The following is a 25,385-nucleotide window of genomic DNA, read 5'->3' on the forward strand; positions in this document are numbered from 1 at the left end:
ATTTTTATAAATCAGTACAAGCATATTAACCCAAGAAGAACCTCTTATTTCAGACGTAGTTGGAATTGAAAATGATTTGTTTATTATTATTTTTTTCAACATTTTTAGTTATATTTTATACACTTTTTTAATTATATGCATTATATAAAATTTAAATATTATATATTGTTTATATTCCTTCTCTTAGATCTAATTTATGGGTATACTTTTTTAATTAAAATATTGTTTTCATGCAACCTCATCATAGTATATATACATATTATTCAGTATTTCCCTTTTAGGATAATTATACTGAAGGTTTGTTTGTATATCCATTTTTTCATATAATATGTTTTGTTAAATTCATTTTTTTTTGTGTGTATTATTTTTTTATGAGCCTACATTAACAATTTTTTATTAATATTTTATTAGAGTAATGAAATATAATATACTACCTCCATTTTTTTTGTTAATTATATGTATGTTTTTTAATTCTGCATTAATTCTTATCATATATGAAAAGTTATATTTTTTGTATAACAAAAGAAATTGTAAAAAATGTACACACCATACATATGAGCAGTATGTATATTGTGGAAGAAACAGTTTTATTTTCCTTCAATTATTTTAAATAGTTATAGAAATAAAAAATTAATGAGAAACTATAGCTTAATGAATATATAATTTGCAACATTTTGAAAAATAAATATTTTTTTATATTAAAATGGTATATATGATAGACAAAATATAGAAATATACCGGAGAGCTTACAAAAAAATATAGAAATTGATATCATCGAATTTATGAAAAAAAAGTTTAATAATTATGACAGCACACAATGTAGAATTTAATTCTTCGAGTTAAAATTGTCATTAAATGTTGCAGACTCTGAAATATATAAAAATACCGACATATAATCTTGTAGTTAATAGGGTATTTATTAATATGTTATTATGTGCACATGCTTGCACGTTTATGCAGGTGTGCTAATATTGTATTACATGCTTGCATTTATATATGCATATATAATAAGAAGAAAAAATAATATGTCTATTATATTATATATGTATATAAAAGGTATTAATAACATAAAGATTTTGTAGAATAAATAATATACTACAAAAGGATTGTTTTGTCTATTTTGCATGCTTTACAATGAATAATTTAAAAGTTTAAATTATTTATTATATATATTGTGTAAAAAGTTAAAATAATGAGAAACATAATTTGTAATGTTATTTACAACTATGCGTAAAGCTAAAGTTATAACATTGAGAAAAAACAAAAATTAAAAACAAAAAAAAATAAAAAAACTTAAATTCAATGTTTATTTATAACTACATACTGTTGTTTTACAAAAGGGGATAAATAAATAATAATATAGCAATAAAATAACATCCGATTTTAATATCGTTGTTTAAAAATATTTATATATAATACGAACCCTTTTTTATGCTATATAAATGTAACATTTTGTAGAATGTTCTTTATGACGTGCTATTATAAAAATTATTTATCAAATTTAACATAAAATTTGTTATATACATTCCTTTGTGAAAATAAAGGAATATAGAATGTTTATTTTGTATTTTTTTACTGTGTGGCCATATATATTTATATATACAAATACAAGTGCACGTTTTATTAAAAACAGTTGTTTCATCACAAATAGAGCATTTAAATAAAATGTTGTGTTATATTTTATATAAATGATTTAACTATTTGTCGATTTTTTACAAAAAAATAAAACTTTATATCTCTTCCGTTGTTTATTGATATTTACAACGTGCATTAAAAAAAAAAGAAAAAAAAATGTATGCACAAACACAACCATGCTATACAATTTTATAGAAAAATAAAAAATATATGTTTTTTATTTTTATAAATAAATTCTACATACATGTGCATCATTTTTAATATTAAAAATTTAGCAATATGCATTATGCTAACATCTTTAATATTAAATTAAATATTTTGTATTAATATTTTTGGTTGTGTGTGTTTTTGTTTTAGTTGTAAAATATCATTATTTTGTCTAATATTAATGTTACTATAAATAATTAGAAAATGTTTATTTAATTTTTTTTATTTTTATTTTGTGATTTGTTTTTTATGTTTTATGTCTTGATTTTTTTTTGTATTTATTTTTTATTATGAGAAATGTAAATAACTTTATTTATTACCGAATAATAAATTGTTTGATATTTTACTAACAAAATAGACAGCGTAATATATAAACATATTTAAAGTGTTAAACGAATTATTATAAAAGCTCTCAAAATGGATGACATATATATGAATGGCCGTAATATGCATAGCTATTATTTGGACAAGATTCAAAAAAACGTTAATCAAATAAAGAGGTCTAATGATATGAGCTTATTGAACAATATGAATGAAGGACGATATCATTTAAATAATAAAAAAAATACAAATTATGTAGATATAAACGAAAGCAATCCAAACAATGCAAAAAATGGATTTGCTAATGAATATACCTACAATCAAAATATAAATTATGAGCAAAATGAAAATATAAATTCAGCATTAAATAGAGGAAAATACATCATGTATAATAATGGTCATATAAAAGAAGACATCAACACAAATTATGATTATAATAATTATGTTAATAAATATAAAAATTTTCCTGATAAAATAACTTCCGAAAATAACCACTATAATTATGATACAATAAGAACCGAGACAAACAATATTTTAAAGGATCTAAGAAATGTTCAATATCCTTATAACAATCCTAAGGTAGTACATGATCAAAATAAAGGGTTAATAATAAACAGTCCATGTTATTCTAAAATAAATGACTGTAATCAAATCTATTTAGCTAATATTAATGAAAACAACCATATGTTTAAAAATTGCCACAATGGGCATATGCGCATGAATGCTAGTGTTTTATGTCCTAACCATTTAAAAAATAATAGTATTAAACAAGGTTATAATAAAAATGAGTTGAGAAAAAATAATAATATAGAAATGGTTTATGATGGCTATTATAATAGTAATGATCGGACTTATATGAGGAACAATATGCATAATAAAAATTTGGATTACAAAATTCATGGCGATTTTATTAATATAAATGATAATAAAATTGCTCAATATGCACCTGTATATTTGCCTCATGATAAAAAAATGAATAAAGAATATAACTATGCTTTAAGAGCAGGTGAACATTTGAATCAACCTGTACACACAGGATTCTATGGCAATAATAATATGCGCAACAATGTAGAACATATTAATAATATATCTAAAAATATTTCAAGCTCTGAAACAAATAAAAATAATTATTTTATGCAAGAGCCTTCCTATATAGAAAATGATTTGAGACAGCATATTGTGGAAAACAATTATAATAGATCATTAATAAATATAACAAATAACAATTGCAGTAAATCAACTAATATAAAAAAACAAAGCATATATATTCCAAATAAAGAGCATACACTATTAAATAATTCGGAAATAAATAGTATCAATATAGAATGTCTTAAGAAAAATAATGAAGATAATAATGTACCTGTTTCAACAAATTTATATCAGCCACTAGACGAAACTGCGAAATGCCAAAATAAATTATGTTCACATTCAATTTATGCATCGATCCCAAACTATAACAATAGTAGTAACACCAATTTGAATAGATTTGTAGAATCAACTCAAATAGATGCAGATAAAAAAGAAAATTTTATAATCGAAAATAATTTACATTCCCAAAACAATTTACATCATAATATTAAACACAGTTTTACGAACGAGACAATGGATAATGTTCTAGAAACTAATCGATTTTTTCTAAATGCATTTCAAAAAGAAAAAGAAGTAGAGAACGAAAAGAAAATATTATTACAGCAAAATGAAGAAGACAATATGAGTAAAATAAGTGAAAATGAAAATGTTAGTTGTAATTTTTTACCCACAAAAATTATAAATTATATATCATTAAATAATAATTCGAAAACAAGAATTCAAAATAATAAGAGTACAGAAAATGACGTTCCTCGAAATGTTGTAAATTGTGTGTTGAACAAAGATATTGAAATAAGCGAAAAGGAACATGGAAATAATTTGGATGAGAATTATGCTAAACGGTTAGAAAAGAAACAAGGATGCTCATTAAGTTTTTTAGAAAATACATACTCTGAAACATCAACAATTAAAAATGAAAAAGAGAAAGAAATAATAAAGGGTAATAATAATAAAGAGAATTCGAAAGTACTTAATGAAATGCAAGTAGGTGACTTTGACCAAATAAAGAGTTCTGATTATAAAAGCGAAGAAAATATTTTAGAGTGCAATATTTTCAATATAATGGGTAATAGTGTAAGAAAAATTTCAAAGCCAGAAAACTGTAATAATGAAAAGGATGTAGAAAATAAAAAAGAAGTTAACAAGTTTGAAGAAAAAAATAAAATATCAGATATATCAAGCATTGACAATAATTCTGATGAAAATTTTCATTATGAGAATCATATTCACAAAGGATATAAATCACATCCTATAATAGACAATAATATGGATATCGAAGAAAAAAAGAAAATCGAAAAAGAATTAGAATCATATTTTATAAAAGAAGGGTTTTTATCTCCAAAAAATTCAAACTTAGAATATAACGATTTTATGAGTGAAAAAAGTAGCATGTATATTAATGGAGAATTACAATCTGATACATCTATATATTCGGAGAATACCAAATCATTTAATACTGAATATACTAAAAGGGTAAATTGTGAGGCACCTTCAAGCAGTGTTGATATATTTGAAGATAATAGAATTAAAGAAGTTTTTGATGGCTTGATTACTAATAGGAGTTCAACACATTCCTTTTCAGCACAAACAGATATAAACACAATAAAAATTGATGGAAATAAAAATTTAAATAATTATTTAGAAAATGAAATAGATATTTCTAACACAGATAATACATCTAAATTTTCTAGTAATGAAAATATGGTATATAATAAAGATGGTAATAGCAACATTATTTGTTCTAAGAATATCGAACAGGAAAAAATAGACAGCATAGAATATTTTTTTTCAAAAAATAAGAATCTATTATTTATTGATATATTAAAATTGAATAATAACAGGAAAAAGAATGGAGAAAAAAAATATGTTTCGTTTGAGGATAAATTAAAGGATAAATTGGAATTGTTAATGCATAGAGATTCCGAAAAAGAACGAAATATTATAGACAAAATAATTTATTGTTTAGATCCATCTTATATTAATAATACAGTAAATGATAAGAAAAGATGGAAAGAAAAATTAAAATATATGCAAGAAAAGTTTCTTGAATCTATATTATGTGTTTCATATCCTAATTCTATGTGGAATGAAAATACATTTGAATTATATCTTAAATCATTAAATTTTAATTCTTTATTGGATGATACATTTATAAAATATGAAAAAGATTTAAATATCGATTTATTTCAAAAGGAAGAAGAAATATTTTCGGATGCAGGAAATATTGGAGAAGGTGGTTTTGGAGTTGTGACAAAAATGCGATTTTTATCGTTTCCTCAATATTATGCAATAAAAAAAATATCAAAAGATCATATTATAAAATCACAAGCAGCTGGTCAAGCATATTTAGAAGCAAAATATCATTCTGTTTTAAGTCATGTAAATGTTATAAAAATGTATGGATGTATGCAAGATGATAATTATATATATCATGTTTTAGAGTATTGCCCAAAGGGAAGTATTTATTCTATATCTAAAAATTTCAAAAAAAGAATTATACCTGAGGAATTAGCATATAAATATTTTTGTAATGTAGTAAATGGATTATATTATTTAAATCAAATGGGAATATTTCATCGTGACATAAAAATGGAAAATGTTTTAGTCGATCATAAAGATAATGCTAAATTGTCTGACTTTGGTTTATCTGCTATGATATTAGGAGAAAAAAGTCATTCATCTTTATGTGGGACACTTGTATATTTTTCACCTGAAATAATTAGTGGTGAAGGATATGATTGGAGATCTGATATTTGGTCTTTGGGTATATTATTATATGAAATGTTAGTAGGTGATGTTCCATTTGATGGTACAAAAACTCAAATTGTTCAATCTATATATTCATGTAATTTAAATTTTCCAAATTTCATTAACCCATTAGCAATAAACTTAATAAAAAAGGCTTTAGTAGTAGATGTAAATAAACGAATTAAATTATCAGAAATTGCATCAGATCCATGGATGCAAGAAATGTGGAAATTAACTTTTCAAAAAGGTTTAATAGAATCAAATAATATAATTAATGATGATTCATATAATTTCAATTTTATACACAACATAATAAAAACAGAATGTCTTATAAAAAAAAGTCTAAATGCTTCCTTAAATTTTCATACCGATTCATGTAGTAATAATAAATTGGAGAGTGCTCTCTCTAATGAAAAAATTGAAGCTCTTGATTCTTTAATCTTAGAAACCCAACAAAAAATAGCAGAATATTTGGATCTTGATGAATTCTATAATAATGAAGAAACCCTTTCAAGTTTTGAAAATTTCAGTACAATCAAATCAGAATATTTACAATCATATTCAAATGAGCAAGCTGATCATACTGAGGAAATAAAAAGTGATGAAAGATTAGAAGAAAATATAGAGTCGAGTAAATTAGACAGTGAAAATGATTCTAATGGAACTCAAAAAAATATATATGATACTTCTATGGAATATACACAACAATCATCAAATAAAAATAGTATGAATATCGAAAACAATATAAAAACGGATGAAAATATAAATATAGAAAATTATGAACAAATGAAGCATCAATTAGAAGTAGCATCAGAATATGAAGCAACTAATTCAGTTGAAAACTTATCGATAAATGAAGTAGATGGTATATGCAAAAATGAATTTAAAGACCCACAAATGAATAATGCTGATATGAAAAATATTTTATCGGAAGACGAAAAAAGAAGTAGCTGTGAATATAAATATATTCGAATGAATGGTATGGATATGAGTGAAATGCAATTTCAAGAAGAGAACTCCCAATGTAGTGATACAAATATGAGCGTAATGAATAGCCACCTAAGTAATAAAAATGAAATCGAAAAAGAGATCATTAATGAAAATGATGAAATGAATGAAGGCAATAAAGATGGAAATACCAATACTAATGTAGACTTTAAAATGAACGGTAATAGTTATGAATCTATTTTATGTAATATTTTGTTTAAGTTAAGAAAATTAAACAAAAAGAAAGACAATTCAAATATAATGGAAGAAATTGATAAATTGAAATTGTCTCCTCAAAATGATGATAATGAAGGATATAAAAGTATCAGTAATACTATTAAGGCACGCTTAGATTTATCGAAAAAAAAAATGTCAGACTATTTAGAAAGACAATGTAGTGTTATGTCTGAACATAAAAATGAAAGTGAGCTTTTGAATAAATCTAAAACATTTGAAAACGATCATGCATTATCTAATGAGAATGAAAATGTAAGCAAGGTGGAAAATATTGAAAAAGATGAAGTACATAATAATTCTTCTATAGATAAAGAAGACCAAATAAATTCTGAAGTTGGTAAATTGTATATACCTATTTCTGTTATTAAAGAAAACAATACAGAAGAATTCGAAAATGAAAATAGCTCTTTCAAAATAAACTTAAAAATGAAGGACACAAGTACAGATAAAATTACTAGCCAAAGTGATATTTCAGAAAGTGATGATATAGAAGAATTTAATAGGTTAATAAAAAGAACCAAAAATATGCTAAACCGTAAAATGATAAATGAAAAAAAAACAGAAGATGATTTAGATAATGATACTACTAATCTTGATAATAATAAAAAAATAATTGATGATAATTTAACAAAATTCATAAAGGAACATGAAACTGATACAAAATTAGATGAAGCATGTGTAGTTCCAGATTTAGCAAAGAAATATATAAGCGATAAAAAAAAAAGAAAAGATTGTTTTGATAATAATAAAAAAGACAAAATGGCATTCAGCAAAAAGGTAGAGAAAAATTTAGAAAAAAAACATAATGGGAAATATAATAAAAAAAATATGATTGATTATAAAAAAAAATATAGTCATAAAGAAAATCGTATTGGCTCTAAGTTATGTATAAGTAAAAAAAACGTTGCAATTGAAGAAGAAGCTTGTAATGATTTATTTAATTTAGATAAAGGTAGCCTTTATGATGAATACATAGAAAAAATAAATAAATTATATCTGAATTTAAAAAATAAAAAGCTTATATATGATAACGAAAATGATAAAAATACTGAAAATAGTCATATTTTAACCAAAAATATAAAGGCAAGTTTGGTTAATGAGACAGATAATGATTCAAATGAATTTAGCAAAGAAGAGACAGAAAGAATGAGCTTGGATAATATCGACAGACAAAATATTAATGAAGTTAAAGTAAATAAATATGATAACAATATTAATAAAGAAGAAAGTCTAATCCTAACCAGTAATAATGACAGTTCAAAGGAAAGCGATGTTTTAGATAAAGGAATAGATAACAGCAATTTTAATAAAAAGAAGGTTAATTTTTGTAAAAAAAGTAGAATATTAAAAAAAGATAAAAATATAAATCAAAACTTATATGATAATAAATTAAATAATGTTGAAAATAGTAGAAAACTCGAATCAAATAATAAATGTTTAGCATGTGATGATAAAAAAGAGAGTTCATTTTTAAAATTGAAAAAAGATGTTATAAATGGAAATATTAAAAGTTTGAAAACAAGATTAACACCTGATTTTGTAGACCCTAAAATAAATACAAAAAAAAATAATAATTCGAATAGTTCTGCATATAGATATAGCAGTGAACAAATTAACAAAAAGGTTAGTATTAATAGTGATAATAAAAAAAGTATGGGCACTTCCGATAATAACACTCTCGATTATTCTATCTCTGATTATTCAAGTGATAGAAGCTTTTATAAAAAGAATAAAATAATAAGCAAGCCAAATAATTCTATAGAGAAAAAAAATATAAAATTAATGAAAAGCGTGGATAAAGGTGTAGTAAATATGAAGAAATTAGAACAATCTGAATATGACATAATTAATAATAATAATAATAAATATAAAATGGAAAGTTCAACTGAAAATGTAACTAAATTTTCAAAAAAAAAAACAAATTCGCTAGGCATCTTAAATTTGAATAATAAAGTAACTTTTATGGCAATGGAAAATTATAGTAATGTTTTAAATTCTTCGAGTTGCATGAATGATAATGGTATCGAAGGAAATATAAACTCTGCAGATTTGAAAAAAATTGAAATGTCTGATGAAATTAAAGTAAAGACAGAAGAAAATATTATAAAACAAATAATATATGATGAAAAGAAAAAAACAAGCTTTGGAAAAAATGTGAAAGAAGACTTAATCTATAAAAAAAAGTCTATTAACAAAAAAGATGATATTAATAAGAATAAAAGCAAAATCAATGATAGTAAAAATGGGTATTCTACGTTAAGCAAAAGAGATGCACCAATACAAAATTATTTTAACAATAAGGTGGATATTTCGAAAAATGAAGCAATAATGAATGAAGAAAATGATAATACTAGTGTAAAAGAAAATGTTGATTCACCATGCGTGAAAAAAGATGACGTTTTAAAAAAAAATAGTAACAATAGTACTTCATTAATAAATAAGGGTAAAGAGGCACATATAAAAGAAATGGTTAAAAAGACAAGTAAAGAAGCACTAAAGAGATCACGCAGTTTCCAATTAAATTTAAAAAAAAATTCTTATGATGATATACAGAATAGAAATGTAATAAAAACATGTTCTATGGAAAGTGCTTTAAAAAAGGCTGCCTCAAATAGTATAGGAGAAAAAATAAAAAGAAACAAAAAAAATAATGATGATATACTATTAAGCGATAAAAAAAAATTTTCAACAACAAATGAAGAATGTGCAAGAGAAGAAGATAATGATTGTCTATCTAATAATGAAGTAAAAAAAAATGGAAATTCTTATCAAAGTAATAAAAACATTTTATTTGCAAATAATTTAAAGAATTCAAAAATAAAAGAATATTTAAAAAGTAAAATAGATCAAATCAAAAATAAAAAAGAATATAATCCATCATTTAGTGGTATTGAAAAAAATAAAGATAATGAAAGTAACATACTTAATAATGTTAACACAAAAAAATCAAGTTCAAATATTAATAGGGTAAATAAAAATTCCTATCAAAATAATAAAATAGACACATATTTGAAAAAAGGAAAAAGATCGGCAAGTGAAACATTCTTAAATAATTCTATTAACAATTGTAATAATAAACAAAATAACGAATTAAAAATTAAAAGAACTACATCAACAAGTGAACTATATAAAACGGAAAAAAAAGGTGTACAACAAACAAATGCAAATAATTCAAAAAAAAATAAAATAAAATATGGATTTTCAAGAAGTACAAGTGAAGTTGTAAAATCTTTTAACAAAACATCACCACCAAATTTTTCTTTATTATTTGATACTGATGCTATAAGTGAAAAAAAAAATGTCCATAGAGCAAATTCTATAAATAATCCTATTCCTAATAATAGAAATAAGGATGATGGAGTGAGTAAAAAAGTCAAGGGAACCAGCAGTATGATACATAATCAATATAAAGAAAAAAATAATGAACAAATGGAAAAAATAAGAACACGAACATATACAAATATATACTCACACAAAAAAATTGACCTTTCTAATGTTAAAAGTAAAATAGATACAAATATTTTTAAAAAACCTAAAAGTGTATTAGCTCAAAATTCTGTAGAAGAAAATAAAGAATCAAATGAATTCAACACAAAAAAAGAGGAAATTGACATCCCCCCAAAAAATAATAATAAACCTGAAAAGGCACATAGTAATATATTAAGTTATAATAAAAAATTATGTTCAAAACAACATTCTTATAATAATACTCATATAAATGATAGGTTAAAAAAGCATAGTTCTTTAAATAAAAATGTAGGATCTACAAACAATATTAATTTGGGGCTTAAAGGAAAACAAATTAATCAATCAGAAGTAGATAATTCAAAAAATATGAACAGTGGCTTTTCGAAACAAAAGGATCATACAAAAAAAAATATTACTAATTTAATTAATACAAAATATGATGAAGATTTGCAAAAAAAATTCTTAGATTTGAATAATAAAAAAAGTGGCGAAATCGATACTAAATACGATAAATTGAAGGACGATAAGGAGATGTCTAAGGCATCTGCATCTAGAATTAATGATATCACCATGAATGCAAATTATAGAAATAGTAAAACTTGTGAAGGAAATAAAAATGAAAAATCGAATTATACAGACATAATTGTTAATTGCAGCTTAATTGATAGTTGCAAAAATAAAGCACATAATGATAATGAAACAAATGAAGTAATGAAAAGTGATAAAAAAAATGTACTTAATTTTTTAAAAGATAATTATAATAATTGTTTATATGAAGTGAAAAGAGAAAATGAATCTATAGATACAAATATTGTAGAGCAAGAAAATGTATGTGATAAAAATGCAAAAAAAAAATGTATTACTAATTTTTCATTCAATAATTTGAACTGCTTTATGGCGAGTTCTGAAATAGAAAAAGAAGACAATTCTTACGAAGATAATCAGACAAATAATGATATAGAAAGAGATGTAGTAATAAGAAGAGATATTTCTAAAAATCGAAATTACTCTTATAATGGGTTATTTGATAATGATAAAAATATAAATATGTCTGATGATCCAAAAAAAAAATATTCACAAAAATCAGATTCCAGTACATTGAGAGCTTATGAAAGATATAAAAATGATGTAAATAGATTAATAAAGGGAAAAATGTATATTGATGTTTATACAAACAAGGATAAAATTGATACTACTAAAGATAGCAATAATAAGAAAATTAGTACAAATTCAGCTCAAGTGGAAAACGAAAAATATTCAAAGCATACTAGTAGCAATACTGTCTTTTCTCCTAGTAAAATTTTATTATCCTGCTCATCTTTGAAATCTTTTTATACCGATGAAGCAATTCAGAAGCATGAAAATGATACTATCAATAATAAAAGTAAAGAAAGTATTATAAACACTATGAACGATATGAAAAAAGAAAATACCATAGAAAATAGCGACGAAAATAATAATGATTTAATTGAATCTTTTAAAAAAGGGACATTATTATTAAAATTTAAGAATTTAAAAAAAAGTGCATCAAATATCGTTTTAAATAATCCCTTAGTGAAATCATTTAGTATGCACAATCAAAGAAATATTCTTCCCAAAATATGTTCTACTAGTAGAAATGGAACTACTGAAAGTATTTTCAGCACAAATGAAAACAAAACTGAAAAAAATAAATTACACATTATAAATATTGAAGAACAAAAAAATGGAGGTGTATTAAATAGAGAAAATTTAACATTTAAATCTTCTAATAGTAGAAAAAGTGATATAAAAAAAAATAATAGTATACTCATAGGAAATAAAGAAGCGATTTCATGTAATAAGTCATTAAGTTCTTTATTATATAATACATGCTCTAGTAAAAGCCAGTCTGATTTTTCTAAATGCAATGAGCAAGTATTTAATAATGGCAATATAATTAACTGTATGCTTCAAAATGCACAAAAGCAATGTATCCAAGGTAAAACCAGAAGTGGTAGTAGTGTGTCCAGTATTTCCTTACGAAATAAAGTTAATTTAGATAAAAAAAAATCATTTACAAATACTGCAAAAATAGTGGATGTGATTATCAAAAAAACAGAGAATAGAAATAATGATAAAATTAGTAATCATGTAGGCATAATAAATACAAAGGTTGTTATAGAATGACTGTCACAAAAAAGTAGCATGTTTTTTTTTGAAATATGATGATTTATTTATATTAAAAGAGAACAAACTATACCGTGATAAGCGGCAAGTTATTCAAATTTTATTTTTCTATATGCATTCTCAAACCGTATATATTTTCTCATAATAACAATTTTAAACCCTAATGGAAGTAAATATTTGGAAGTGTGCATATATGTTTAACTTCCATTTATGGTGAACTTCAAATTATTCCATATGTATTACATATTTGTAGGTTTCTGTTGTGTGTATACTTGTTTTTGTTTGAAATTAAAATTGTTAAATGATAATAGATAATGTAATACATCGTATTTTCCGTTTGGATTCTTAATGAAATGTTTTTTTATTATGTTTTTTTGAGTATCGTTTTGTTAAACATGTTTTATTTATTATGAACACATGAAAAAAAACGTAAAAATTATTTTACTAAATCAAAAAACTTTTACATTTTTCTATAAAATGATGAGATATGAAGAATGTAAAGAAAGCAATGTTGTCTTTTTTTTATATTAAAACTATTTTGATATTGTCGGGTTTTGTAAAGTGGTGTATAATTTCCCTTCTTTAATATAAAGATAATCTATCTTTTCATATTTTTTCCTTTGTAAAATTTTATTATATTTTGTTGGGTATAGGCACACCTGCTTACGAAAAAGTCAATGTGATATTATTGTTGTGTTCAATCCCCAAAAGAATAAACACACACACATCATCATTTGTATTTAAGATCAAGAATAAAGAGTGTTCTATAATCATAATGTTTTTAAATGGCAAAATATAATGTCTTAATGCCAAATATTATGAATAGAGATATATGCATAATCAATAATGCGATGCATTTTTTTAATCCTGTAGAAATATATTAATAATAAAAAAATTGCAATAGCATAGTTAAAATAAGTTAATATGTATATATTCTAATTAGTTTTTAAAACAATAAAATTAGTATTTTTAATAATGAGAGGTTTATAAGATGAAATGTAAAACGATTAATTTGTATATGTATTATGTATAAAAATAAACGGGATTGATTTATTTTTATTAAAAAAAAAACATAATAAAAAGTAGTTACAAATGTTATTGCATACAAAATCCGCATTAAACAACGGAATGAAACTATTAACTAGTTTCTTTAAAATACGGATGTTCTATCGCTTGCTTCGCAGTAATTCTTTGGTTGGGATCCAATTTAAGCATTTTTGAGAGCAAATCAATTCCAGTATCATCTAATCCTTTTATCTAATGAAAATATGTGTAATGTATAAAAAAATTGTTATATATATTTGCACATATATTATGTGTAGATAATTTCTACAATAATCAAATATTATAATACACGAAATATAACTATAAAAAAAAAATTACAAATGTTTCCCATGGCAAAGGCTCATAAACTGGAAAATTAGGATCATATTTCGGGAGTTTAAAAACATCAGGCCAATTTTGAGAATTTGGAGTTCCTAATATTTTGAATATTCTCATAAGTTGATCGGTATCCGATACCCCCGGAAATAATGGCCTACCATTTACCATCTCGGCAAATATGCATCCAACACTCCATATATCAATTGGAGTTGAATATTTCTTTGATCCCATTAAAATATCTGGGGCTCTATACCATAATGTTACAACTTCATGAGTATACCTTCGAGCAGGTATTCCAAAGGCTCTATATTTTTAATATTGAAAAATATTAATATATGTATTTTTTATTATAATATGAATTGGAGATATACTTTCTTATTAATTATAAGCTTCATTTCGTATGAATATATATGTGTGTCAGTAGAAATATCTTTGGTAATGTGTTTCGTTTTTAAAATAGGATATTTAATGATTACCTTGCGAGCCCAAAATCGGCAATTTTTAATTCCCCTTCTCTATTTATTAATAAATTTTGTGGCTTCAAATCACGATGTAACACTCTATGTTCATGGCAATATGCAATGCCATTTAGAAGTTGCAATAAAAACGATTTTGCTGTAACTGATTCGAGTCCTCCTTTAAAAATTATTAAAAGGAAATATATATATTGTTTTATAAATAAATGCGATAACATACACATATTTAACGCATTTAAAAAGGTTTTGATTATTAATTTTTACCATCACAAACATCTATAAGCTTCTTGAGATCTTGGTCTAGATGCTCAAAGACCAATATTAATCTTTTTTTAGCATGTATGACATCATACAACTTAACTATATTTGAATGCCTTAACTCTTTTAAAATACTAATTTCCCTAATGGCTACATAATGAAAGGCGAAAACATTTAAATTAAATATATATATAATATAGGCCCATACGTATATATTTATTATAATGGAATAGAAATAACGACATACTAATTTATTGTATACACACTAATCCAACAGATTTATTACAAATCATGCACATATACATACTATACTATATGTGTATGCAATATATGTGTACATATAATAAGCCATTTTCTACAGTATTTAATCGAAATTATATATTAAAAATAATTATATCATTCTAACCAGTTGATGGAATTCCTTCATCCTCCTTTTCCAATCTTATTTTTTTTAATGCAAATGACTCCCCATCACTGTTTTGCGCTTTGTACACTACACCATATGTACCTTCTCCAATTTTTTCCAAACCATGGTATTTTTCCATTTTTTTATTTATAAGTAAAAATCACAAATATTGTGCTTTTACCTATATAAATTTTCTTATTACCTTATCATTACAATGAATAAAAAATAAAACAAGTATATTAATAAAGGTATTATAACTAGCGAAAATTGTCTTGTATATTAATATTTTATATATATAAAAAAAGCTTTTTATAAGCTATATTTATTTCTATAAAATTTAATAAATACAATTTATGCACAATGCTCATAAAAATATTGTCGCATTGCTTATAATTGTTCATATATTTTTCTTTCTATAAATTATTATTGTTATTTAAAAATAAATAATTATGATAATTGAAAATTTAACCATTATTACTAGCTATAATAAAAAAAATAATAATAACGACACTATTAATATAAAATTAATTTACAGTTCATAAGAATACTTTACATTCAACGTGCGTTTCTTAATATATTTTAATGTTTTTAATTGATATATATATATATGTATTTATATATGTTTGCATTATTTGTTATAATAACTACAAAAATATATAAAATATACTTAATTCAACATTTTAATTGTTGAAAAAAAAATGAAAAGTTTAAGTGTAAAATATGAAATATAAAAAAAAACTCTTAATGCACGTAATATAATAAAAGTATAAAAACCATTATATAATTAAGTTTTTATTTCTTTGCTGGGGCTTTAGCTGAGACAGCTCCTGGTTCTTTCTTTTCAACTGATTTGATAATACCGACGGCAATAGTTTGTCTCATATCTCTGATGGCAAATCTTCCTAATGGTGGGTATTCAGTGAAAGTTTCAACAACCATAGGTTTCTTTGGCTCTAAAGTAACTAAAGCTGAATCACCTGATTTGATGGCTTTTGGATTTTCTTCAACGACTTTTCCTGAACGTTTATCGATTTTAGAGTCGATATTTAAAAATTTACAAGAAATGTGAGATGTGTGACAATCTAAAACTGGAGTATAACCGTTTTTGATTTCACCAGGGTGATTTAAGATAATAACTTGGGCTGTAAATTTAGAGCATCCCTTAGCTGGTTCATTCTTAGTATCTGAAGCGACATATCCTCTTTTAATTTCTTTGACTGATACGTTTTTAACGTTAAATCCAATGTTATCTCCTGGTCTGGCTTCTTCTAAAACTTCTTTGTGCATTTCAACTGATTTACATTCCGAAACAACAGCGGATGGTGCAAAGTTTAATACCATACCAGCTTTTAAAATACCAGTTTCAACTCGACCTACAGGGACAGTACCAATACCACCAATTTTGTATACACCTTGTAATGGAATTCTTAATGGTTTGTCATATGGTCTCTTTGGTGGTTCCATAGTATCCAAAGCTTCAATAAGGGTTCTTCCCTTATACCATGGGGTTTTATCTGATTTTTCAATTAAGTTATCACCTTCGAAACCAGATATTGGGATAAAGTCAACTTTATCGGCTTGATATCCGACTTTCTTTAAGTAATCCTTAACTTCTTTCTTGATTTCTTCATAACGATCTTCTGAATATTTAACTGTATCCATCTTGTTAACACCAACAACAATTTGTTTAACTCCTAAAGTAAAGGCTAATAAAGCGTGTTCTTTAGTTTGACCTTCTTTGGAGAAAGCACCTTCAAAACCACCAACTTCAGCTGGAACAACCAATAAGGCAACATCAGCTTGGGAAGTACCAGTAATCATATTTTTAATAAAATCTTTGTGACCTGGTGCATCAATAACTGTGAAGAAATATCTTGGGGTTTCAAATTTCCATAAAGCAATATCAATGGTGATACCTCTTTCTCTTTCGGCTTTAAGTTTATCTAAAACCCATGCATATTTGAAACTACCTTTTCCCATTTCAGCTGATTCTTTTTCGAACTTTTCAATAGTTCTCCTATCAATACCTCCTAATTTGTAAATAATGTGACCAGTAGTTGTGGATTTACCACTATCGACATGCCCTATGACGACTAAGTTAATGTGAGTTTTTTCCTTTCCCATTTTTACAAAATTTTTATTTAATTATTAACAAATGTATGTTTTTATATATTTATACACAAAGTATATTTATTTTAGAAAATATTAAAATAATTTTAAATATTGAAGGTGAATGAGGAAAATGGTGTTTTTTTGTTTCACAACAATTATATTTATTTTTTTAATTAATTTATATATTATTTTATATAAAATTTATAAAATTAAAAATATATTGCATATATTATTTTATTATTATATGAGGATTTTTTTTATAACATAGAAATATAAATAATAACGACTGGTTAATAAGGGGCACATTTAATTTTTATACATAAGTAGCTTTATTTAGTGCATATTTGATTTTTATACATATTTTTATATATTTTTTGGTTTACATGGTGTTTTGCATTTATATATATAACATATATGCATAGTATTTTTTTGAAATTTTAATAGTATTTCAGTGGATGGAAATATTACGGTGCTTTGAGGGGTGAATATTTAAAGTACAATACTAGGATATTACAAAAAATATTTGAAGTACGAATATTAAAATGTAAACTTATAATAAAGGGCTCGAAAAGAATTAAGCTTAATTCATCTACAAACATCAAATTAAATGTTTTATGCAGTGCCTTTTTTTAAATAATCCATTTTTTATTTTTATATACTCCGAGGATTTTACACCTGCAATAATGATACTGTATAATTAATTTATAAGTATAGTATATATTTTATCTACACTACATATTATTACCTGCATTATTATAATATTTTTATTTATTTTATTAATTAATACACATAAGTACATATGTATGAGAGAATAAAAAATAAATAACGTGTATTTCTAAAAAAATTAAATGAAATAAATTTATGTATTATATACTAATTACATTAAACATTTTCTCCAAATTAAAATTTAATATTATATAACAAAAAAAAACATACAAAACACCAATTAAAAATAATCATAATTTTATCTTTATTTTTTAATAACTACCACTTTTAAAGTATATAATAAAAAATTAATTAATTTTTAAAAATATTTCACAAATATAAAAAAATATATAAAAAACATATATTTGTTTATAATTAAATTAAATTTTTGTAAAAATGGGAAAGGAAAAAACTCACATTAACTTAGTCGTCATAGGGCATGTCGATAGTGGTAAATCCACAACTACTGGTCACATTATTTACAAATTAGGAGGTATTGATAGGAGAACTATTGAAAAGTTCGAAAAAGAATCAGCTGAAATGGGAAAAGGTAGTTTCAAATATGCATGGGTTTTAGATAAACTTAAAGCCGAAAGAGAAAGAGGTATCACCATTGATATTGCTTTATGGAAATTTGAAACCCCAAGATATTTCTTCACAGTTATTGATGCACCAGGTCACAAAGATTTTATTAAAAATATGATTACTGGTACTTCCCAAGCTGATGTTGCCTTATTGGTTGTTCCAGCTGAAGTTGGTGGTTTTGAAGGTGCTTTCTCCAAAGAAGGTCAAACTAAAGAACACGCTTTATTAGCCTTTACTTTAGGAGTTAAACAAATTGTTGTTGGTGTTAACAAGATGGATACAGTTAAATATTCAGAAGATCGTTATGAAGAAATCAAGAAAGAAGTTAAGGATTACTTAAAGAAAGTCGGATATCAAGCCGATAAAGTTGACTTTATCCCAATATCTGGTTTCGAAGGTGATAACTTAATTGAAAAATCAGATAAAACCCCATGGTATAAGGGAAGAACCCTTATTGAAGCTTTGGATACTATGGAACCACCAAAGAGACCATATGACAAACCATTAAGAATTCCATTACAAGGTGTATACAAAATTGGTGGTATTGGTACTGTCCCTGTAGGTCGAGTTGAAACTGGTATTTTAAAAGCTGGTATGGTATTAAACTTTGCACCATCCGCTGTTGTTTCGGAATGTAAATCAGTTGAAATGCACAAAGAAGTTTTAGAAGAAGCCAGACCAGGAGATAACATTGGATTTAACGTTAAAAACGTATCAGTCAAAGAAATTAAAAGAGGATATGTCGCTTCAGATACTAAGAATGAACCAGCTAAGGGATGCTCTAAATTTACAGCCCAAGTTATTATCTTAAATCACCCTGGTGAAATCAAAAACGGTTATACTCCAGTTTTAGATTGTCACACATCTCACATTTCTTGTAAATTTTTAAATATCGACTCTAAAATCGATAAACGTTCAGGAAAAGTCGTTGAAGAAAATCCAAAAGCCATCAAATCAGGTGATTCAGCTTTAGTTACTTTAGAGCCAAAGAAACCTATGGTTGTTGAAACTTTCACTGAATACCCACCATTAGGAAGATTTGCCATCAGAGATATGAGACAAACTATTGCCGTCGGTATTATTAAATCAGTTGAAAAGAAAGAACCAGGAGCTGTTTCAGCCAAGGCACCAGCAAAGAAATAAACAATTTTATCATTAAATGAGTTACATATTATACCCATATATTGTTATGCAATAAATTGGGTTATATATATATGTTTATTTTCTTAAATATATGTGTTCTATATAAATACAAATATATTAAAAAAACATAATTAAATTACAATTTATTAAGTGAAACATATGTGCTTTACATAAATACTGTAGTAGTTTTATATTATATATTTTCCTCCTATATCACCACATAATAGTAGAAAATTAAAAATTTAATATTTAAATAAAGAAAAGTTCATTAATATATATGTGAGTTTTTTCTTGATATATATACATATGAATATAACTTTAAAAATTGTTAAATAAATAGAAATTAAAAATATATTTTATTAAAAAAAAAGGACATTTTTTATTTAGATATTTATTATTAATCATATGAATTCAATTTGGTCACAAGGTTTTAGAATAATACTTATTGGTTTCGAGGTTATATGTCTTTTTTTTATTTTTTTTTGCTTTCTCAATTGGTTCTTTAATAATTATAAAATGTTTACGCTATTAGGGTTTTTATGCATTGTTATGAATAACAAAATAATAATTTTTATGCAATCCTTTTTGATAAAGGTATTTATATTTTTAGTATGCTAGCATAAAGACTATATCATTGCAATGTGTTTATTTATATAAGTATTAACGTATTGAAGGAACAGAAGCATCATATTTAATTTGGGAGTATGATAAATGAATATATTATCGCCCCTACAATATACTTTAATAACATAATACATAAAAAATATATACACACAAATCTTATATACTATAAGGCTGCTAAAAATATAAATCATGGGATCGTAAATGTATTGAGTATTTTGGTACCGGTAAAATAATTGTAATTTTATAGAGACTTGGATGAATATTTTCTTTGAAGTATTGGTAATAGTTTATAAGGATTTACAATAGAATTATTTAGAGTTACGATTTATGTATATAATTATAGTTTGGGTATTTTATCTTTGCTTTTTTGTCGTATATATATGTAATTATTTAGCTATTTTATTTTTATTTCCATCATAATTATTATTTAATTTATTATATATATATATTTGATTTTTTATATGATAACATATTTTAATATTATAAATTTTTTAAGCGATTTTCGTTTTTAATAATGAGGAAAAAGTGGTATGATGCATAAATATGAAATTAATTTTTCTTTTAGCTAGCATATTTATAAGTTGCGCAACTGTATCACAAAGTAAGCTTAAGTCTGAATTCATAATCAATGAAAAATGGCCAGTAAAATTATTATATTATAAAAAGGGGGGTTTAGGTTTTATATTAAATAATACTAAAACAGCCAACTATAAATATAAGAACAAATGCGCTTGTAAAAAATATGATAATCAAACTGGTGATCCCCCTATAAATACACCTCGGTTTCGATTTGCTCCAAGTCCAACTGGATTTTTACATGTAGGGGGGTGCAGAACATTTCTATATAATTATATTTTGGCAAAACAAATGAATGGAAAATTAATATTTCGGCTGGAAGACACAGACATGAATAGGAATACAAAAGATTCGTTGAGTGAAATAATTAAGGATCTAAAGTAAAAAATAATAACCCCCAAAAAGAAAATTTTACAATGATTACATATATAATGCATATATTCAGTTACATTATGGAAAAATTAGATATTTTTATAATTTATGACCCATACACATACTTCTTTGTGGATATTATTAACAGATGGATGAATTTGGATTGGGATGAGGGCCCATATAAACAATCTGAAAATATGGAAAAATACAAGTAAGTGTGAAAATAAAAAAAGATAAATCTATCATCGTCAATAACCGTCTATCCAAATTATGATGCTAATAAAGCTGTTCAAAATATATTTATATGTTTATATACGAATATATTAATATGCGATAGCCTGTATGCTTGCATATATATCACCGCATAATCAATTGAAAATTTACAATTTTAAAATATTTGAAAACTGTATATTATAATACCGTTTTAGAACAATTGCCCATGATTTTGTTAAGGAAGGAAAAGCTTATTATTGTTTTTGCACAAAAGATGAACTTAATGAAAAAAAGGAAATGGTATTCCCATAAATATATAATAACTAAAAAGAAATGCATATATATGCAAATGTAAAGATCAATTAGGTATATAATAATTTTTGTGTGATGTTCTCTCAATTTTTGCAGACAAAAGCTATGAAAAAAAAGTATATATATGATAGGACATGTAGACACCTAAATGATGAGACTATAAATAAATATTTAGGAGAGAATCGATTATATGCAATAAGATTTAAATCACCAATTGAAAGAAAAGTTGTATTAAATGACATTTTAAAAAATAATATAGAAGAAATTGTAGATGAAGATTTTATCATTTTAAGAAGCAACTTTTTACCAACCTATAATTTTGCAGCTTCAGTAGATGACCATTTCATGAAAATATCTCATGTTATAAGAGGAGTTGAGCATATTTCCAACACATTCAAGTAAGTTATAAAGATATACGCATATTAATATTTTTATTACTATAAAATCATATGCAATAGTTCAAATAAATAAATGGATAAATATAGCATCGGATTTGTTCACATTTATGCAGACAAATATTAGTGATAGAAGCCTTAAATGGGGAAATCCCACGTTATGCCCATATACCTGTTATAACCAATTTAGATAAAAAAAAAATTAGCAAGAGAAATAATGAATATTTAATTAGGAATTTAAGGTATATATATATACATTTTAATGTCACACATAATATTTTCACTGTTTGGCCTATGGCTTAGTATGCAATATGTATTGAATTGTATTGATTGCCTTTATATTATTCGTATGATTACATTTAGGGAAGAAGGATTTAAGCCTGAATGCGTTGTTAATTATTTGGCTACTCTTGGATGGAGCCCCATTTCGACGAGGTTATTTTTTTGTTTATAATAGTGCAATATTGATTGAGTTAAATTATTTTATAATATTACACGCACATGCCCAATTTTAGGCATATGAACATAGCTAATATTTATTATTCCTTTTAACACTATGATAATATATTTTATTCTTTTTTACTTTAGAGAGTTTTATACCTTAGATGAACTCATAGAGCACTTTAATATCCATATGGTAAATAAATCTTCTGTAGTCTTTAATATAAAAAAACTAAAATGGATGAATAAGAATTATTTATTAAATGAAGATAGTAAAAAATATTTAGAGGAGGCAGTAAAATATCTATTTCAGGATGAAATGATAACAGATAGACATAAAGAATTTGTTGAGTTATGTATTAGCATATTTAAAAATGATGTGCATGATTATGGCGAATTAAAAAAAAGTATCACCGACACCATTTCTTATGATTATGTGGGAAATAATTTAAATAGCTATGATACTGATTTAAAACAAGTTGCAATTTTGTTATGTAATTGGTTTGAAGAATATAAAGATGATAATATTAACTTAGAGCATATAATGGACAAAAATTTCAACATGTTGATAGAGTATATATGTAAAAATACCAAATTTATGAAAAAAGACATTTTATTAAGAATTCGCATACTTTTGACGTTTCAAAAAAAAGGTATTCCCTTTATAAATTTATTGAAAATATGGATATCAGCTCAAAAAAATAATATACGAAATTATGTTCCCCTTAGTAAAAGGCTTGAATACATAAAGAGTATATTTAACATATAAAGATGCAAACAATTGTATACAAAATATCAGCAAAATAAATAAATACATTTTCCGATGTTTTATCTTATGAATTTATAAATTTAGCATCGTCTTATTTATAGTTGTATATGCTAATCGTTTTAGTTTAGTGTACACAATTATATAGAGAGATACCTATATATTTATTTTTTAATAGTAATAATACCGTTTATATTTTTCATGCTTATATATTTGTTTATTTCTTTTTTTGTAAATGCAAATTATTTTAATTCTGCATATTAATACTCTTATTTCACTATAAAAAAGGTACATCATGGAAAGAAGGAAGATAGTGGAAGAATGCTATATGCATATGCAGATGTGGATGTATACTTATATTTTTTTTGATATAAAGAGTATTTCCTCTCTTTTAAGTCATATTATTTATAGCGAACATAATTTGGCTATTATATTTTTTTATTTTTGTGTATTTACTTATTTTTTTGCATTTTTCGATTGTTTTATTCATATACTTTTAAATATTTGTCTATTAACTTTTTATGTCTCTTTTAATACTAGCAATTTTTTATTTCCAATTTAATTACACAAGAGACAAGCTATTATTTTGCCTCGTTTCTTATATTATTTGATTGTAATTTATGTAGGAAAATTTAAATTAAATATAATAAAAATGTACACATCCGTGTTAATATGGGAGTATTTCTATTATTTATATAAAACTAGAATAGTATAAAAAATATCTATATACCTTATTTTTTTTATTATAAAATTTAATTTTATTAAAGTTTGACATTCTTTTACCTTATTTGTTATGTATTACCCATTTTTTCAGGGGTTCAGTTAATTTTCCTATAAACCACCTTGTTATGTATAATCCTTCTATATTTGAATGTGCTTAATTTTATATATTTTATTTACTATTGATTTTTATATATCTTTAAAAAATGGAGCATACAGAGAAAAAAAAATATTCTTCCCTATTCGAAATAAAAGGTATTTGCATGAATAGTGAAAATTGTGAAAAAATATCCAAAATAAGTTTAAAGGCAATTAAAGAAAATAAATTTGAGAAAGACATAGCAAGCCAGATAAAAATGAAGTGTGATAATGATGAGCTACTAAATAAAGACAATTTAAATGATGAAAATTATTTAAATATAAAAGAAAATTTGAAAAATGAAAACATTGGATCATGGCAATGTATTGTTGGGAAAAATTTTGCATTCTCCATAAATTATCAAATTGATTGCATGATTTATTTTCAGCATAAATCAACCAAATTAACAATTTTGATATACAAATCAATATAATATAAAAATAGGTGTGCAGAAAGATGTTTCGGTTTTACAGTATAGTTTGAGGTTTGTGAGTCTATACATGTTCAAAAATAACGAAAGTCTTTTGTTATTTTTAATGATTTGAGAAATGGTATTACAACGTGTATAGGGCTTTAAAAAAGAACGAAAAACAATTCTTGGATCGTAATATACCCTCTAATTCGTATTCATATATAATACAGATATGTAATACACATAGTACTCATAAAGAATAAAAGAATTGTGTTAGCAAGATATACAAAATATAATTAAAAATATTTTATAATATATTTTTTTCCAAAAAAATGAAAAACTAAAATAGTGATAATGATATAACAATAAGTGTAATTGGTTGTGAAGTTATTTATTATTTGAATTAAAGTATATGAAGAGTGTAGTAATAAAAAAATGTGCACTATGTAAATAAACATATGTGTGTATATCTAAAATATTATTCTTCATATAAAGAACTTTATATAT

At 24.2% G+C, this 25,385-nt stretch overlaps 6 protein-coding genes across 6 annotated transcripts; 4 read left to right on the forward strand and 2 right to left on the reverse strand.

The window, feature by feature from the left end:
• Positions 1–2,274: 2,274 nt before the first annotated feature.
• On the forward strand, positions 2,275–12,840 carry PCHAS_1132600 (aurora-related kinase 3, putative; the record flags this gene model as incomplete). The annotated part of the gene is made up of 1 exon (XM_738157.2): positions 2,275–12,840. The coding sequence occupies one exon, from the start codon at positions 2,275–2,277 to the stop codon at positions 12,838–12,840; it is 10,566 nt and encodes a 3,521-aa protein (XP_743250.2).
• Positions 12,841–13,977: 1,137 nt separating this feature from the next.
• Positions 13,978–15,502, reverse strand: PCHAS_1132700 (cdc2-related kinase 2, putative; the record flags this gene model as incomplete). Its single annotated transcript, XM_016798662.1, has 5 exons — positions 13,978–14,097; positions 14,224–14,527; positions 14,700–14,859; positions 14,964–15,107; positions 15,364–15,502. 5 exons carry the CDS (start codon positions 15,500–15,502, stop codon positions 13,978–13,980), a joined length of 867 nt encoding a protein of 288 aa, XP_016654040.1.
• Positions 15,503–16,155: 653 nt separating this feature from the next.
• PCHAS_1132800 (elongation factor 1-alpha, putative) lies at positions 16,156–17,487 on the reverse strand (the record flags this gene model as incomplete). Its single annotated transcript, XM_735407.2, has 1 exon — positions 16,156–17,487. One exon carries the CDS (start codon positions 17,485–17,487, stop codon positions 16,156–16,158), a length of 1,332 nt encoding a protein of 443 aa, XP_740500.2.
• A 1,089-nt stretch (positions 17,488–18,576) lies between these two features.
• Positions 18,577–19,908, forward strand: PCHAS_1132900 (elongation factor 1-alpha, putative; the record flags this gene model as incomplete). The annotated part of the gene is made up of 1 exon (XM_739797.2): positions 18,577–19,908. One exon carries the CDS (start codon positions 18,577–18,579, stop codon positions 19,906–19,908), a length of 1,332 nt encoding a protein of 443 aa, XP_744890.2.
• Positions 19,909–21,075: 1,167 nt separating this feature from the next.
• Positions 21,076–23,610, forward strand: PCHAS_1133000 (glutamate--tRNA ligase, putative; the record flags this gene model as incomplete). The annotated part of the gene is made up of 7 exons (XM_739798.1): positions 21,076–21,488; positions 21,629–21,691; positions 21,909–21,993; positions 22,102–22,403; positions 22,517–22,642; positions 22,764–22,835; positions 22,989–23,610. 7 exons carry the CDS (start codon positions 21,076–21,078, stop codon positions 23,608–23,610), a joined length of 1,683 nt encoding a protein of 560 aa, XP_744891.1.
• A 923-nt stretch (positions 23,611–24,533) lies between these two features.
• On the forward strand, positions 24,534–24,899 carry PCHAS_1133100 (dynein light chain, putative; the record flags this gene model as incomplete). The annotated part of the gene is made up of 1 exon (XM_734016.2): positions 24,534–24,899. One exon carries the CDS (start codon positions 24,534–24,536, stop codon positions 24,897–24,899), a length of 366 nt encoding a protein of 121 aa, XP_739109.2.
• Between the last annotated feature and the right edge of the window lie 486 nt (positions 24,900–25,385).

This window comes from Plasmodium chabaudi (assembly GCF_900002335.3).
Source record: "Plasmodium chabaudi chabaudi strain AS genome assembly, chromosome: 11".
Taxonomy (NCBI): Eukaryota; Apicomplexa; class Aconoidasida; order Haemosporida; family Plasmodiidae; genus Plasmodium; species Plasmodium chabaudi.